General features: G+C 39.6%; 1 protein-coding gene across 8 annotated transcripts in view; it reads right to left on the bottom strand.

The window, feature by feature from the left end:
• The window catches only part of ZNRF3 (zinc and ring finger 3), a 72,690-nt gene that overhangs the window by 35,578 nt on the left and 23,427 nt on the right, over nucleotides 1-13,685 (bottom strand). For all 8 annotated transcript variants that reach the window (XR_012583108.1, XR_012583109.1, XR_012583113.1 and 5 more), the window contains exon 2: nucleotides 1,347-1,472. Coding sequence is in view for 1 of the 8 variants with exons in the window: in XM_005488939.4 (XP_005488996.4) it covers nucleotides 1,347-1,472 (126 nt within the window). In the remaining 7 variants the exon portion in view is untranslated. The remainder of the gene's footprint in view (nucleotides 1-1,346; nucleotides 1,473-13,685) is intronic.

Below are 13,685 nucleotides of genomic sequence, written 5' to 3'. Positions count from 1 at the left end.
TTTTTTGTGCAGGGTATCTATGTTTTAACTTTCCTTATCCATTTTGCACATCTATTTCATCACCTAATTTTCAAGAGCCTGACAGATGGGACTGACCAGACTTTCCTTGCCTCAAGATTCAGCTTACTCCTGGAGTTTGCTTATGGATCAGTATGCATCTTTCAGGACTGAATTTTCTCTAACTCCCATCCTTACAAGACCTCATCCTCAGATTATCTTTCTAAGAACAAAAAGCAACACCTAGAATTTCTGTGAAACAGTTTTCTAAGTTAAAAAAAGCTGTACTATGCTGACTTCAATAGAAAGGGAATCCACTTCTTAAAGAGATGTTTTCCCCATGTACCACAAGTTAAACCTGCAGCAACTTTTAGACAAGAAGATGGCTTCCCATTTCCTTGGAAAGGTGAAGTTTTTAGAAGTTTTGTTTATAAATGTACAGAGTCAAGTTTTACACAAAAGAAATGTCAACCTGCAGTTTTATTTTCTGCTTGATCCACTGCTAACCTGAAGTCACCAACACAATCCTACCAAATTCAGGCAGCTGGATTTTAGCATGAATCCCTGTAATGCAGTTGTTTTCAACTACTCAGTTACTGGTAGAATTTGTGGCCTATGCTCTTTCACACACTTTCAAACCCTCTAGACTTCAAATGCCAACATATAATAACATCAATACTCAAAAATTCTAAGGCATAAACAAAAGGTCACCTTTCTGCTTTCTTTTTTTATCATATCAGTAATGGCATATTAGTGACTTCACCCCATAAAACAAAGAGAAAAGTTTTGCACTTAAATTAAGATTCCAGACGCCCCATTCCATAGCAAGATTCCAGGATGATGAAAATTTTTATTTTTTTCACCAGTACAATAAAATTCACTTGTTATTAGAGGTACCTATCCTGAGATTAAAGTGAATAAATCTCTCTGGGTTAGAAAGCTTCTCTTTCCCCAAAAAGAGGAAATGAATGTATGTATTCTCAGAAAATTGTGCCTAAGGAAAACCAGGAAGATGATTTCATTTTGACTGCTTTGACCAAGTAAGAATCACAGCTGCAGTTCACCCTTTCTACTCCAATACTGATTCTGCTAAAAAGCCATTTTTTGCTTTCATCTTTCTTAGGTTTCTAGAGAACTCAAAAAGGGAATGCTCAGCTTCCCATCACCATCTCTATCAGCTGAATTAGGACAGCATCTTTCCCTGAAGTACCTAGAGTGAAAACAGGCAAAACAGGAATATTTTGTGGAGTAAGGGGATTTTCTATGGGTTTATTTCTTGCTGATTTTTCTCAGAAAGGAGCTAATCCTTCCAAGAAACATTTACATGCAGCCCCAAACTATTCCCTTACCTTTCCTAAGACAGTGAGGCATGGCTTAGGCTCCAACTCTGGCTGTTCCAATTTCACCACTCCTACCCAGCCATATTCATACAGGTCTTCCTCATCATTGCTATTACACAGTCCAAGTGGATGCATCTGAAACAGAATCAAAAAGAAACTTTTAGCCAATCATTAGAATTCAAAGCCATACAGACATCAAAAATAAAAATAATAATAAATAACAGATTAAAGTATATTTGTTTTAAGTTAACATACACCAGAAAAACTGAAAGGTAAGGTTCCATATATGAAGAATTCAGAATGTTTCTGAAGCATGAGTGCAAAATCTTTGCAAATTTATGTAAGCTGTCATCTTGCTTATAAAAAATCATCTAAAAATCACATTTAATTGTTAGCCTAAGTCCTTTGCTCATATATAAAATTCTTAACTACAGAGCCCCCCAAGGCATTGCAAACCACCTTTCCTTGCAAACTGACAGAAATAATACAAACTGCTTGGCAGAGTCCCTTATAAAAGCTTTACACATCATTAAGATCCAGACCCCATGTTTCAGAGCCATTATCACCTTTTTTTTTTTAAATAATTGCACAGTATTAAAAGGCTGTCATCCTTTGAAACAAGCCTGTCATGTAAGCCAAAGTAAGATACAAGGAACTTCCTAACCATTGTGAAGCATTCTCTATTGTTTTCTGAACCCAAATGATGTGGGGGGTAAGGCTATCATGAAGTGAGAAACTTCAGTCTCCTTTCAGACATTTGTGTTTCTTACTCTAGGCAACAATATGTCTTTGTTTTAATTTCAAATATTTAATCTGTTCCTCCTCCTTCCAACACTTGGTGTAGTTACTAATTACAGCAGTTACTCTGATTTTATTATGGCAAGGAGTTTCCTACACATCGTTTTTCTTTCCCAAATTTGCTGTCCTTCCTTAGGATAATATCTTTGTGTATAAACTAGAGTGTCACATATCTCACTTCTTATACTGTATACTGTCTTCTCCTTGTTCTCTTTTTCCTTGGATGTTTCACAGACCCTTGCCTGTTTCCCAGGCTTTAACATATATCCAGAGGTCTGTGCAAAACAAGTCTGCACTTCATCCAGTTTTGTGTCTTTCCTTAAATCCCAACTTTATCAAACTAGCTGAAGAAAACCACGAACTGATACCAACACTATGACAACTCTGCTTTCTGGTAGCTGATTATAATAGGAGGAGATTATAGTGCTCAATAATTTACATATATATACACCCCTCACTAATCCATGCAAAGTAGCACCATGTAATGGCCCCTAATCCTACCATCACTTCTGCATCACCAGCTTGTCGTTTTGTCCTTTTCTCCTTTTCTCCCATGTCTTGTACCCTGACTTCCATTTTGCAAGTGATACAATAGATGGAGTGCTATTTATATTATCTTGTGGGGCCCTAACTTTCTGAATAACTTGGGTGATTACTGTAAAATATGGGAAACATGACAGTGAGCTGACACAATACAGGGATTTTCCTACCACTTGTTATTTTTCAAGATTCACCAAAACACTCCAAGAAAAAAAAAAAAAAAACAAGCCACACTGTACTAGGTAGGCTCTTAATTTAACCTTTCTCCTTTTCTTTTTTTCCTAAATGAGTTACTATGTCACACTGCTGAGCTGTCTACCATCCCACATGGATGAACAATTTAACTTAGTGCAAAAAGCTTGGAGGAAGTACTATCACTGGAAGCTGAACCACTCCATAAACTCAGTATCTGATGGATAAACTCTTCAGCACAGACATAAAAACAGAGGATGGAGTCAGGCAGAGTGCTCTCTCCTAAACTGCCAGGGCAGATACACCAACATAATCAACCCCCCAAAGAGTCCATGGGATCCTTTAAGCAAACACAAAGCTTTAATCAATATTAAGCATCTAAAGAAACAGAGAACCATTTCCTTGATGTAATTCCCTTGACATAGGGTATATCAATTGAGCTTTGAAACCATAACCCATATCTAAGAAGTTTCTAGTTCAAAATCACTGAAATATGCTGGGGCACTCTGCACATGCCTGAAAGGGTAAAACTGAAACCTGCTTTTATCCAAGGTTACAAAATCTGTATACATTGCAGAAGGTCTAAAATAACTTTATAAAGAGCTGCAGCAATTTTATGGGGGTTAGTGTTACAGGGCAGACAAACATTAAACCAACAGATCAAGAATACTTTGCTCTGTAACTCTATCACCTAAAAAGTCCTGATGATTAAAAGAGAACTTTCAGCCTTTTGCCCTTTTTTTATGTCTGCCAGGATAAGGCATTATAGTATTACAAAATGCTGTATGAACAGCTCAGGAGAACTTTCTACACACTGTCTCGTGTACAGAAAAGCTTTGGTCTTTTTTTCCCCAACCACAGAATAAATAACAGCTCTACCCACTTCAGTCCAGAGAAAAAGGACTAAAGAAGGTAGAAGGCCAAAAGAACAGAAAATTCTTTCCATTGCCACTGTCCTCAGGAATACTGTTATTCTGTACCAGCTTCCAAGTGTGAATGACCCTCTGGATCAGACTCACCAAGCACACTCTGCAGTTTTGTCCCTGGAAATCAGTATAAACCTGAAAGAGCTTCCTCTCTTCCTTTTACAAACATGTATTAAAGACTGAGAAAAACCCCAGAATCAGCACCAAGGCAAATAAGACATGGGCTTCAATGACAGAAAACTCTCTGTCCAGAAAAGCACTCCAGCCCTCCAAGCCACAAGCAGTTGGTAGATTCTATTTGGATACCACAAGCTTACATTGTAGTGATCTCTGTAGATCATGACAGATAAAATATACTGTAATTTCCCAAACCAAAGATATCAACTAAAAGTGCAACAAGAGCATGTGAATTTAAGAATTCGAGCCTGAAACACTGCTGTTACTTCTGATTAGGTGCCCACATGGATTGAAACACCATTCACTGGGGCTGATGATGACAGGACTCATCCAGTGCAAGTGTATGCCATGTTCTCATGGTTTCCTGTCACAACACAAGTGAGTTAACCACTGAATCACAGAACACAAAAAGTAACGCTAAATGAAAATATCTATCAGGCCCAGGGAGGATCCAGGGTGTTTCTCCATCACAGATATCTTTTACTTTAAACACACAAAACAAAAGAGATGATGGACAACCTACAATGGCAACAATAAAACTAATTATTTTCTGTGAGGTAGAAAATTATCAGTAAAAAGCAAATTCAAAACACTACAGTGCACAGCCTCTAAAAAGGAGCAGGACTATTCAGCCTTTTTGTGAAGACTTAAACTCTTTATTGCTGTACAGCCTGAAACAACAAACACTCCATATAGCTTTCCCACCTGGAATGCACTTGGCATGGATTCGTCTCTGTCCACATGAATTCACATTCCTTCACTAGACAGGCTTTTGAAATAAAATTTATGAGGTTTTGCAGTGCTCAGAAAGAAACATAAAAAACAACTCAACCTGAATAGGAACTCCATCATCAGAGAAAGCTTTCTCCTAAACCAGGTGTAGCTCCTGGTAGCTGAAAGGAAGAGATTCCTTTCCTGGCTTAGCCCAGGTGTATGGGAGCAGAGCCTGGTAACTCAGTTCAGACTTCAGACATTTTTGGTTACCCAGTCCCTCAGTGTCCTGCCACCACTTCCAAGCTCTTGGTCTTCTTTCCTTCCTCCAATTCCCTTTCCCAGGGAAGCTTCTTCTAAAGGAAGGATCTAAAGTCTAAAGTGTAACAAGGCTCAAGTGAAATTAAGGCAACCAAACAATGTGTTTTACAGGAAGCACAAAAACCATTAGTACACCTCTGCTGGGAGTTCTGTAGTAATCAGCTCCACTGTCAAATCAGATTTATTAAACACAAAAATTGGACTCAGTGTACATGCTTTATCCAAAATGCAGTAAGTCACCAAACAGAATTTGAGCAAATAACAACTTCATTCACCATAAAGTACTGGAGGATGCAGAGTGTCTGATTCAGAGACAATCCAGTATTTTGGTCCTAGACTCTCCAGAAGTTGGATGAAATAGACGTAGCGAACAAGGGGCACACTCACAAATACAGAAATATTCCTTGGAGATGCAAAGAATTAGGAAACCATTAGGAGCCCAAACTTGCAAGAGATGTCAAGACTAACAAGTATATTAACAGCAGGAAGAATTGCAAACAATAAATGTCTGCTATTGAATGGGGTTGGCACAAAGCAGTAACAAAGCAAACAACCCACAGCTGTAAGGAGGATGGAGTTAGGAATCACCCATGCAAACCTGGCATAAGGTGTCCAAGGAATCAGAGGATGCCTCCAAATATCCAATTACAGCTGGCTGCTGTAATTGCAACATCAAGCTCTATTATTTTTCACAGGTCATGGAGACTGGGGGAAGACCTCTGATGCCAGGTAAAGAATGACACACTTATCTGCAAAATCCAAGAAGACAGATCTAGGAAACCTATCTCCACTTACTCTTCTGTATTGGCACAGCAAGCTGTTACCAAAGCCTGATTTAAGGTTCTTGACTGCAATATTCCAACCCAGCATTACTAAGACTCCACCAGAAAGAAAAGGATAAAGCCTTAACTCCACTGTGTCACTGCTGTTTGAAAAAGGCTTCAGTAGAATGTGCCATTCCACATAAGCAATCCAAAACTGTACAAATAGGGGGAGGAATTTTTTAAGAACTAAAGAATAGTGTTTCTTTTAAGAAAAGTTAGGCATTGCTATTGTTTCTGCAGCCTCATGATAAAACATGAGGGCTTTTTATGCTGGCTGCAGCTGGAACACAGCAGCTTTTTTGGAAAAGGTGAAAGCCAGAAGCATTTCCCCATCCCTCTGCAGCTTTGCCATGCAGAGAAGAATGTTTATTCCCCAGCACAAGTAGAAAACTCCATTAAAATATGGTTTCTTTTCCCTTTCAGGCATATTTTTTTCTGTTTTAAAGAAGTACATCCTGCAAAAAAACCAAACTGCCACAAAATGTAACATGATAGGACCTGGGCATTTCAGCAGGGCGCTTTTCTTGGCTATCAGTTGTGACCATGCTGTCCAAGGCAGTGGTCAGCACTGAACCCACAAGTGGCTTCCACTCAACTTTCTCTACAGCAAGAGCATCAGGCATTCCTGAAATCCTCTCACAGTCCACTTACTCCAGGAAGCATGCCAAAAGGGATGATGAGAAATCCAGTCTGCTGTAATTGAATGTAAAACCAGAGATACTCAGTTGAACACATCCACCATGCAGGAGAGGCCAGGCAAATTCTACAGTGCAGACTGGTCAGTGCTGCACAAAGCCCACCAGATCCTGTGAAAAGGAGCAGTCAGTTTTCAAGAGCAGCCAAAGGAGGTTTTGTTAACTAGGGAACCAGATCTTAGCACTGATCTAGTTCATCAGCAAACTCAATTCACCTGTGCCACGGTCCAGCTTCAAATCCCTCAGGAGAGGAGGAGAACTGCCTGCAAGATATTGCCAGGCATCTCCTGCTAGGACTGTCCCAGCTCAGAGACACCACAGATACCCACAATATGTGCACAGTAACACATGTTTACAAACCTGAACTCAGCACATTTGCACCAGATTTGCTGCACAAGCAGGGATTGTACTGCCCAAGCTTTGCAGCTGAGCAATCTATTGCAACAAGGCAAATGGACACTAATTATTCCAAACACTGCAAAGGAAGCTCCTGGTCCATTCATACAGAAAACTGGTGTATCCTTCCTTTAAAGCATCTCAAAAAACAGAACTCCCATGAAAAGATGCACATACTACACACAATTTGGATTTCTTCTCTTAGAAATTTAAGTGCTTTGATTACACTGAGTTCTCCTACCATAGTATTGACAGACCAAAGGAGAACAAAGCCATATTTACACTTGTGGTTTCCCCCCCACCCACTTTAAATTGGTGGAAAGATGCCGGCAAAAAGTGAAGGCATAATGTCACTAAGGATGGGAGAAACTAGAGAGAAAATCTGGAATAAAATGATACCTTCATAAATTACTTTCAGCAGAAGAAGGCCAGTAGCTACATGGTAAAACAAAAGAATTTCTGGCTCTATAACAAACAAGACAGACCCCAAAACACACTAATTACCAAAACTTTAGACATAATCATAACTGGCTGGGAAAAGCAGGAAAATCTCACATCTCAGTAAAAACTGCATTTGTCCCACAGCACTCAAGCCAAGACTTATAACTGAAAATATTAGGTCACTGCCATATAATCTCCTTGGCTTTATTAGGAGGATAGGATAAAGGCCTGATAGGGAGTTACCAACACTTTGCAACTAAGTTTTCTAGCAGAAAATCTAGTAGGAAGTATGAAAACAATCTGACAAAGGCTGTACAACATAATGGGATTTGTTCAACCTTAGGGAGTGTTTGGGTCCCAGAAAGAATGAATACAACTATTCAACAACAACAGAACCCAAACAAACAACAACAAAACCAAACAAAACACTAAACCCCAAACAAACAAGCTACCAAACCCAGCTGACAGAAGCTGTTCATATAAGGAACCCTAAAAGAAATTTCCCTTTGCATTCCCTTGCCAAAAGCACACAAGATGCACATTTAGGAAGTTTGGCTGGGATGAAAATTCCAAGACTTTTAGGAGGGAATCAGAAGACAACACACACACGTGCATATACCAGAAAAAGTAGGATTTCATTTTACAAAATCACACAGCTCCGAAAAGTCTCAAAACCATTTATATGTCAATTGTATTTTAGCAAGTAAGTTTAACAGATTGGCAAATCTGATGCTGACCCAAAATTTCACAGTTCTGTGAGACTCCAGACCAGCAGTGACTGTTCTTTGCAGGTGCACACTGATTTCAGACATCCAAACTCACTGCAGTTCATTTTCCTGACACCTGAACTGGTCTCGATCCTGGCTTTCCAGGCAGTCCTGGATGTAGTAAGAGGTGACCTCTGACAAGAGAATATATTATTTTGTGTATTTTGCAATAAGCTACCAACAAGCAGAGCTGGTTTGCTTGCATTCAGAGAGCTTGTGGGGAGCTTTGCTAGAGAGCTAGTTAGAGAAGGGTAGGGAAGGAGAGAAAGAGGAGTTAAAAATAACACAAATTATTTCTGTGGCATCATTTGGGTTAGAAAGTGAAGATCCAATTACACAGCAGTATAAGGATATACTAATTACATCTGCAGATCACAGATCCCCCCACACCCTCTCTTTCTAATTTTGGGTGGAATGCTGCACTGAGGCATTCCAGCTGCATACACAGGTACATCCAGATTATTTTCTGCATGTTGGCTGTAAAATACCCTCAAACATATAGTACTCCTGCCTTTATTCATCAATATTCCACATCCCTCAAACATAAATTAGTCCTGCCTTTATTCATCAATATTCCACAATGTCAACTACCACTCTGCTGCCCTTGCCACACTTTGATGAAGATTAATTTCATCATTGAGAAAATTTGAAAAAGGAGATGGTGAAATTTGTAAAAGTGTGTAAACACTGTTACTTACAATGCTCTGTCCTAAATAACCTCACCTGTTCACCTTTCACCATAGTGAAAATTGGATGCTTGATCCCCTATAATACCAAACTTCTTCCCCTACAGCTACTGCCCCTATGAGACTCTCATGAAGGATATTCTCAGTATTTAGCAAAGTCTCATTGTTTGGATTTCCAGAAGTAGTGTCCATGGAAAATGTGACCCAGGCACAGAGCTCTAGAGCATCCCTTGCCATCTCACACCACAGCCTTCATTAACAAGGTGATTCTACTGTCCTGTCCCCAAGAGGAAGCATTCACTGGGGTGAGAGGGGGAAGAGGGACAGAGAAGATTTACACAGAGAAAGGCTGCACTATAACTAAGAACAATATTGCACTTAAAGAGTGATGGGGGAAGGGAACCAATGTGAGTAGATTGTTACAGAAGAACATAAAGTCTTTACCACAATACTAATCAAACTTCCTTTGTCCTGTATACACATACCAAGCAGGAATTCTGTATTTCTGCCAGAAACCATTTTCCATATGCATGACAATATTTTATCTATATAGAGAGGTAAAAGCCACAGAGAGGGAAAAAAAAAAAAAAAGGTGAGAATACGGAAAGAAATGAGGCTTAAAATGCACAACACTCCATTCCATCCCCCTTCCCCTCACGCCAACCTCTCATCTATAATCCAACACAAGAGAGACAACAGGCAAACAGCAAGAGGTCATCTTCAAAGGGCTGGTTGCCAAGGGAGGCCAGTGGAAAGAGCGAAGGCATGTCCTCATCAAAGTCCAGCAGCTGTGGGAGAGCCACAGAGGTGCAGCTTCCCCTGGGGCTGCAGGGAAATTCAGAGATGGAGGATAAAGCTGGAGCTGGCAGGGTAAAGTGGGCAGCTTTGCACTTTGCTGCAGGGGAAGCACAAAAGAGAAGGGTTAGGATATTTTAATCCTTCTCTCCACCCATTTTTGCGCTCCAGATACTTGAACTGCTGTTTAAACTCATCAAGATACGTAGTGTAAAATATGCTGCACTAGGCACAAGGCAGCAGCAAGGATCAATTTTCTACTCAGTTCAAAATTAAAATTTTGTCTCAGTGACTATGCTTAGAAGAGGGATGGAAAAGGTTCAGCAGATAATGCATAGCCAGCTGTAATTTCATTACTGCTCACAGAAAACATAAATACATCTTCACAGTTGGAGCCTGGGAGGCAGTCACACAATAAATAGTGCCTGCAAATACAACCTAACAAAATATGTGCTATTTTTTCTAGGAGAAACTGTGAAATAACAAATAACAGACTCCTAGCTACCTGCAATATTTGCATAAAAATTAGAAGCCAATATAAGAGCAATCCCAGACTTTGCTTTTAAGAATTCTCATAACTTTTTGAGGCGTTATTATTAAATATGCACATGATGACCAAATGTAAAATTAAGCCCCTAGCCCTCAAATACAGGAAAAGTAGCTGTAAATGCAAGCAGTGAAATCTAACAGATGAATTAAAATCTGAATGCCAAGAGGAATCAAAATTGCTCTATTATAAACAAAAAAAATTAAAAATTCAAGAAATAATTAAAATTTTAACATTGTAGTTCTATTTTAGAAAACTAAATTTTCCCTGATAGAACCAGTACTTTGTTCTAATTTTCTCTTACGTGTCTTAATTAGCTGACAGAGCTTAAAAACACAGTTGTTGAATTATCAAGTAATGGTAGGATAGAAATAATTTCATTATATTTACCTCCCACATCATGGCCAGTATCTTCCCCAAAACAGACAAAGAAGGGGAGCAGCTGGCATCTGCTAAGGATGAACAGACCCAATTCTTGAGCGTGTGTTTTGGAGCATGAAGTTTCAGTTGCTGTCAGCACAGTGGCAGCCTGAGTGCTAATTCAAATGGCACCAAAGCTACATGGTTTAAACAAAACCTCTGGGTTGCAGTACAAAAAAAGCTGACAGCAAGAAAGGTTTTAATATTTAGAAAATTCTTGATCGCTACTCTTGACTGCAATCAGTCTGGAAGTACCATTAGGGAAGGAAAAGACAGATACAGTCAGCTTTAGTCAGCATGAAAAATAAGTTTTCTCAAGGCTGAAATGTAGTAGTTCACAGCCTAAAGATCAACTCTGTTACTCAGTTTAGTATGGGAACTGATTCTTGAATATTTACATACACACTCTTTTGAGATTCTATGAACCTCATGATCTCTGGCCAATAGAAAAGTCCCTACAGCCTCTGCTGCACAAGATGCTCTTTAAAGTTTTTCAACATGATGAAAATTGAACAGCCTAACCTAGAACACTGATTTTGTGTCTTTCGGAGTGATGTGATGGAGGCAAACAAACCCCCATCTCAGCTCAGTGCTAGAATAAGGATTTCCCAGTTCCCAGAGCTCACAGCGCACCCTGAGGCACAGCCCCAGCAGAGGTGGGATTCCAGCTGTGCCTGCTCTCACTGCCCAGACCAGACTTTCCAGCACCCACTCTTCTTCTCCACACTCTCCCTCCCACACTGCATTATTTCTAAGGAACTGTATTTATTCCTCTGTCTTGATATCAAAGTACCTGTAGTGCATGCTCTGTTCAGTCTTTCCTCATTCCTCTGCCATAAAACCAGTTCTGACCCAGTCTCCTGCAAATCCCTCCACACATCTCTCTCCAGACATCAGAAGAAGAAAAAATATTGGAATCAGCTATGGGTATTATGGGACTTTATTACTTCTTTATTATGCTGCTATTAGTTAGACTATTTAGGACACCTCCTCTTACCTCTTACGTTTGCACAGATATCTGTGCAGCTTTAACCTTCAAGATTTCTAAATTTATAAATAGCTGACTTGAGGATAACCATCATATTCTTGTGCTGATTTTTGTCATAAATTACCAAGCACTCTCCAGGTCTCTACATTTAACTGCAGCTTACACTGCAACAACCAAATGATGTTCCAAGAAAATCCTTGTGACAGTTTACAATCTGAAGGTAGTGTTCATCTTAAATTGTTTCTCAAAGTTTGCCTTTTGGTCAGATTCTTTACGTTTTATAAGCCATTCTGGACCAACACACAAACCAGTAAAGTTTACAGAAGTTCTGTTTCCAACTCCAGCTGTCACATGCCTTCTCATATCCCTGTTTCCCACTTTGTGCTCCAAGCTTTCCTCTCCAAAACTTATCTTTTGAACTTCCCTTCATCTGATAACCTACATTACTTCAATGGATTTGTACTCAACTTATGGCTTCTGCCCATGTGAGAACATTTTAATGTGCTAGGTAACTTTTAGAAGGAAAGGACCCAAAAGGGAAAGCAGAGGTCTCCAAATTGGTACTGTTTGCTACCAAAGAGTCTCCTCTTTCTCCAGCATCAAGTTCTCAAGAAATTACTTCCACAGCACCATTCATGCTCCGCAAAATCAGGCAAAATCCAAACATCACACCTTGCTAATGCCCTTCTTTGTCAGCTCAAATCAGCACAATCTCTCTGACCTATATCCTGTGGAAATAAGGTGAAGCCAAAGTCTCTTCTGTGGCTACACAAGATGAGGCTCTAGAACAGGATGTAACAAGAGAACACAACCTCCTTTACTGGAAGGTGAGATGCCCAGAGAGGAACTGAGTATTTTAAAAGAAGTTCAGGCCAGTATGTAAATCAGGTGCCAAGAGTTGTTCCTGAAAACAAAATATTGGGGTTTTTCCATAAAAGAAAAGTACCTGCTGCACTGGGTTCTCCATTTCAGGCAAAGCAATGAGTAATGCACTGTTTCAACACTTTCCATTACAAGAATTCCGTGCACATTGCAATCTTTCGTGTTAACAGACAGAAAGCACTCAAATCCACTGGGGAAAAAACGCCTTTCTTAAAAACTACCACCTGATGGCAGCCTGTGGCTTCGCTCCTATTGTTCCAAGTGGCAACTGGCAACCATTTTGAGTGAGATTAGCTCTACCCTGAGTCACCACTGAAGAATGCTCTGTACTAGAGAGAAGGACTTGAAAATAAAAAGCTATGCTTAATTCTAACGTAGCACGTCGCTGAACTAGTCTCTGCAAACATTTCACACGCTGTGAAATCCATCCTCCCTCTTTCAGGCCTAATTTGTTTTGTTTTGCACAGGAAATAAGCAACACAAATGTAACACAGGCTCCACAACTCAGTCCAGTGCACAATTCATGCAGATCAAAAGCTGACTTGATGGCCAGTTTCACTCCCTGCTCACAGCCCCTGCTTTGGCATCCTGAACCAAAATCAGAACTATTCTGCACTCAAGTAATTATCACTTCTTTGCTTTTTTTCATTTATCAAAGGGACTTGCAGGAACTTGGTGCCTGGTGGATTCAATTAATGTTATTTAAAGTCACATGAACAATAATGGAAGTTTCTGGAATTCTGGAGACCTAATGCACTCCCTTTTCATTACAAGAGGTTTATTACAAGAGCAAACTTAAATTCCACTTTGAATAAAAATCTACAAAAGGTGATCTGTTTTACAGAACAGTGAACCAAAACAGGTTTTCTCAGCTTTTTCTGAGAAATATTAATGTATATACTTATCATATTACAGCAACCTATGTATGGATGGAAAAAATCAGAAGTTTCTAAAGACAGATTTTTACTATAATTGAAATAATTAAAATCATGAGCCCAGTTCAACCTTAAATTTCAGATGCTTGTGCTGTATTTCAGGATACATCAAAAGTTCTTCCTCCTTTTCCAGATGATTCCTCCTTCATACGGTCACTAATCTATTGCCTCAATTCTCCTCTCTTTTTGACCAGCCCTTCACCACTTCACTCCCACCCCATGCTGCCCCCATTTTTCTCATCCAGCTCCTCCAGCCCTCATACAACCCATGCCAATAAATCCAGTCAAGCCCATTGGCTTGGGTGTA

The sequence above is a fragment of the Zonotrichia albicollis genome, chromosome 18, assembly GCF_047830755.1.
Source record: "Zonotrichia albicollis isolate bZonAlb1 chromosome 18, bZonAlb1.hap1, whole genome shotgun sequence".
NCBI lineage: Eukaryota > Metazoa > Chordata > Aves > Passeriformes > Passerellidae > Zonotrichia > Zonotrichia albicollis.
This window is presented reverse-complemented; position numbering and strand designations above follow the sequence as displayed.